Here is a 4,600-nt window from a genome sequence, read left to right on the forward strand (position 1 = left end):
ATCTGAAATTGGATCAAGAGACTAAAATTAAGCAATTTTGAAAGTTATCGGACTAGGACTAAAATGATCAAATATAAAAAATTAAAATTAATAGTCGTCAAACTTAAAGGACTAAACAAATAATTTTTTCTTTAAAATAATTAAGGGGCGGCGGGCGGCGGGGGAAGAAGAAAAAGAGATATATAATTAATGACATAATGCACCATGAATAAATATTTATCAACATTAATTAAGTAATAAACGAGCTTCAATATTTTCAGATGGGTTTTAGAGATTGTTAGTTAGCATTAGCAAGCCACTCACTCCACATCAAAACCCTCTCCCACCATCAACATTTGAAGCGCTAGCTGATTAAGCAACGGGATCGATGTTAACAAGTCTTTTAATTAAAGACAGCATAATAACAGAGATTAAGAACCCTAATTACGACAGGAACTAACTAATTAAAGGCAAGACAGATTAACATAGAAACATTAATTTGAAACAGCTTCTTCAGTACTAGATGTCTTAGTAAGGAGAGACACCCACGTTGGCAGGAGCAAGAAACCCATCTTTCATCAGAACATCGTCTCCTTCCTACATATAATATGTCATCAATAATCTTTATAGATTAATTTTTCATTAATTAATTAAAGAAACCCACAAAGAAATTAAATTACAGAGTAATTATGTGGTTATAATTTTCTCACTCTATTGTGTGAAATTTAGGTGTTATTAGGGTTTTGAGGTACATACCTGTTGGCATACGTTTGGTTTCTTCACGGGTTGATCAGGCATGAGACCGAAGTGAATGTGTGGGAAGTGGGCCCACTGAAGAGCAAGACAACAAATGGAAAATAAAAAATCAAGAAAATTAAAAAATACCCACACCATGTCATGTATTTTCAAACCAACGGTACAAAAATGAAACCCTAGTATACCAGTTAAGGAAATCAAAAACCTAGTATGATGCATTAGGTTATATATACATCAGAAAGATGCTACTATGTGTTGTGTGTTTTTGAAATTCTTACATTCTTTGCAGCTGCGCTGAACGCCTCCCTATGGCTTATATCAGGGTTTCCAGCTTTGATACGTTGGATCTCGTCCCTGCAAATTGTTTATTATTTATATATATATATATATATATATTCTCAATTTCATTATTCTTCAGCATTATTTATATTAGCATTGTTAAGTACTTAAAAATTAAATAATCTGATGATCAGATTTTGCAATAAATGAGTTGATGTACTTAAAAGAAGCTCTTAAAGCAATACAAAAAAGCTGCAAGAACACATGAACATTTATACGAACACATCTGCTGGGGTAGGGGGTGGGGTGGGGTATATTAATGTATGTATGTGTTTGTATCTATGTATACAGATAGATAGAAATATAATTGGTTTATAATTACGTACTTGATGAAGCGGTTGTAAGCAGAAGGCACTCTCTGTCTTTTCTCCGGGGCTGAAAATGTACAGAAAATACAAACAAACAACAAAACAAAAAGTAGACATTAAATTCACTTTGGCTGACTTTTTCTTTGGATTTCTAACATTCACTATCTTTACTACTACACTGTCACCCCCCCCCCCTCTCATCACTACTTCATCATTATCTAATGATTTTGCTTTCTATTTTCTTTTTTCTTTCCACACACTATCATGATTCTCGGGGGGATATTTCTTGCTTCTTTTCTTTTTTCGACACAATTGGACAACCACAAATTATTTTTTTATAGAAAAAAATGAAAAATAAGAAAACCCTTAAACGTGAATGAAATGGGACTCGTAAAAAAACAATAGGAAAACAAGATATAGGGTTCCGAAAAATCTTGAAATTGGAAAATAGGTACACAACAGATTTGATCGATCGATCCTCGACAAACTGTTGATGAACAATACAAGGAGACCACAGCTTTAAGGAAGTATAAATTCATACATAAGAGGAAAGCCATGATGTAATAAGAGAAGGTAAACAAGAAATGTTTGTGTGGAATAAAGTTTAATAACTGTTGAAGAGTAAACTTAAAATACAAAGAGCAGTTTCAGCTTCTTATTTGGTTAGCAAACTACTGTGTGGTCGAAAGCCTATTGTTGACGGTGACTGAAAACATTCCACACACTCAAAAGCACAAAGGATAAAAAGAGTGGATTTTGATGGACCCTTAAGGCTCAGACACAGAGATTTCATCTCTGATTATCGATTCGTTCTCATATGTGTTTAATAAAAAGACTGATCATCTGTCTGTTTCAAAACTTTAAAATAGAAATCTATGAGAGTAATCTCACGTCTGTTAGCTACTGGAGGCTTGGGGAGCTCATCGATTCCTCGAACAGGCATCAGGGACTCGTTTGGACTCGGCTGATTGATCAGCAAGTTCGAGGGCGAGTTTCGAATCTCCTCCTGTTGATTAAATCTAATTAGTCCTAAACAAACAAGAAAACTCGAGGAAATTAAGGTTTAGAAAAAAAAAAAAGAAAAAAGCTCAAATATTTGTAATATATACATGAACAAAAAGATGTAATTAACTTCAAGATATCATGAGTTGTCTAAGCTATGACATTTCAAGAACACAATAATTTTGGGTTCTTTTTGGAAGAGAAACAAAAAAAAAAAAAAAAGGAAACCCGAAAATTCAGAACCCTAATCTAATCATATGCAAGATTGGAAAGAATCAGAACCACCGAAAAGAAGATGAAACATCATAAGCAGCAAATCCTAGGATGCCACAGTAAGAAACCCTAATCAATTACGGACAGGTCTTAGACGTGTGCGTGTATTTGTGTATGTATATACCAGAAGATTCTGAGGAGAGAAGAATGAGTGGCCAAGATGAAGCTGATTGGCAGCCGGGAGGAGCAGCCCACGCATGTTCACAGACAGAAGGTTGGTGCAATGCCCACATCTCACTGTCACAGTCTTGAACAAGCTTGTGCAAGGTACACTCACCTAAATCCACACACCACCACCACAACAACAACAACCTTAAATCACACTTCAAACAAGAACCTAGCTACCTAGGTGCGACAACAAAAAGCTAACCCTTATCAACAAAATTAAAAGGGTTTTCACTCAAAGAAGACATATCGAAAAATCACTGAGAAAAGAAAGCATGTTTCCTTTCCCATTATTGAGAAGGGTTTGTGTAGAAAAACACAAACAAGAGTAATGAATATGACAATATATATATATATATATATATATACCGCGAGGACAGTGTCGCAGAAGTTGCAATGGACATAACAGAGCTGCTCGGAAGGAGAGAGGTGGTGGTGGTCCGGTGCAAAAGCGGCAGATGAAGAGGACATATTTTCTTCTTATAATTGTTATACTGTTATTCCTAAGCAGTTTGTTGATGATAATGATGACGATTCCCTCAGATTTTGATTTGATTGATTGATAGATTGACTGATCGAGGTATGTATATATGGAGGTTTGACAGATTAACCAACTGGGATCTGATCTTCTGAATGTTTTCTTTCTTTTGGGGGTTGAGTTATCAAAGACAAGAAGCTGAGGGAAAGAAGAGAGAGAGGAGGGTGGGGGTGGGGGTTGTAGGGTACTGCTGGGGAAGAGGTGAGATGGGGATATATGCCCACTATTATAGTAGAGAATTTAACGCACCAAGAAAGTTAGTGTGTTTGTTTATGTCATCTTCACTCCCTATATTTATATATATGTATAATTCTTTGTGCTTTGCTTACATGCATGTATAATATAATGTATGATCACACAAATGTATAAAAATATTTGCATATCAATATATAATTAATATTCCCTCCGTCCCAATATAATTAAGTTCTCCTTTGATTTTGCATGAGTTTTAGATTAGAGTTTAAAGAGAAGAAAAAAACATTTATATAATTAATATTGTAATATTAATTTATAAATAATGTCATATTAATTACTAAGTTAAATTGGATGATGCTTTTCAAGAAAAGAATATAAAAAGTGTTATATTTGAATGTTCCGGAATAGAAATATGATTGATGAAGTTAGGATATTATGTAGTATTTATACACGAAATGTATAAAATACAGGGCGTATAAATAGACATATATAAATGTGGATGTAGAGGTAGGTTGGGGCCGTATGGTATAATGGGGTTTGGAAATGTATGGTTGGCATTCCCGATGGAAATGTGTGTGTGAGGTGTGTGAGAGAGGAAGAGGAAGGAGAAGAGAGGGGTTGCAGAAGCGGCAGAGGTGGGGGAGAGGAGTGAGAAAAGGACGTGTGCATGGGGTGATTAGCTTTCACTCATTCACCTGTTGTTTTCACAGTTAAGAGGGGTGTATGTATTATGTAACCCCCTCCCTTTTTCTCCCTCTCTCTCTTTTCTTTTTTTTTTTTAATTATTTTTTTCTCGTTTTTAATATATCTCTATATACTTCCCTTACATTTTATTTATATATAATACATACTCTTAGAAATATATTTTTGGGATAGTGTTAATAAAGCCTTAAATGGCGGGCACCTATCCTTTGCACTTACTGTTAATTGTTATCATTTCTGCATTTTTTTATATAAATATACATCAATGTATTTAGTAGTTGTATTCGTATCAGTTCATTAAACGGCTATTTTTGTTAATAATATGCAATTTAATGTATTTAAA

At 34.4% G+C, this 4,600-nt stretch overlaps 1 protein-coding gene across 2 annotated transcripts; it reads right to left on the reverse strand.

Moving 5' to 3' along the window:
* Positions 1-351: 351 nt before the first annotated feature.
* On the reverse strand, positions 352-3,626 carry AFO (Plant-specific transcription factor YABBY family protein). Of its 2 annotated transcripts, XM_011092093.3 has the most exons (7): positions 3,192-3,621; positions 2,782-2,934; positions 2,274-2,388; positions 1,401-1,449; positions 1,014-1,089; positions 736-810; positions 352-576 (listed from the first exon to the last, which is right to left on the reverse strand). In XM_011092093.3, the coding sequence occupies exons 1-7, from the start codon at positions 3,291-3,293 to the stop codon at positions 508-510; spliced, it is 639 nt and encodes a 212-aa protein (XP_011090395.1). In that variant the 5' UTR covers positions 3,294-3,621; the 3' UTR covers positions 352-507. The 2 variants fall into 2 exon arrangements, with proteins under 2 accessions (XP_011090395.1, XP_088740420.1); XM_088884294.1 differs by lacking the exon at positions 2,782-2,934 and having other exon boundaries at positions 3,192-3,626.
* Positions 3,627-4,600: the final 974 nt, after the last annotated feature.

The sequence above is a fragment of the Sesamum indicum genome, linkage group LG1 (assembly GCF_026168435.1).
Source record: "Sesamum indicum cultivar Baizhima isolate 11 linkage group LG1, ASM2616843v1, whole genome shotgun sequence".
Lineage (NCBI taxonomy): Eukaryota > Viridiplantae > Streptophyta > Magnoliopsida > Lamiales > Pedaliaceae > Sesamum > Sesamum indicum.

Coding starts and splice junctions, on each gene's coding strand:
- AFO (XM_011092093.3), bottom strand. CDS start 3,293: ATGTCCTCTTCATCTGCCGCTTTTGCACCGGACCACCACCACCTCTCT. Junction 2,389..2,781: donor TCTCTCCTCAGAATCTTCTG/GTATATACATAC, acceptor TTTAATCAACAG/GAGGAGATTCGAAACTCGCC. Junction 577..735: donor AACCAAACGTATGCCAACAG/GTATGTACCTCA, acceptor TATTATATGTAG/GAAGGAGACGATGTTCTGAT.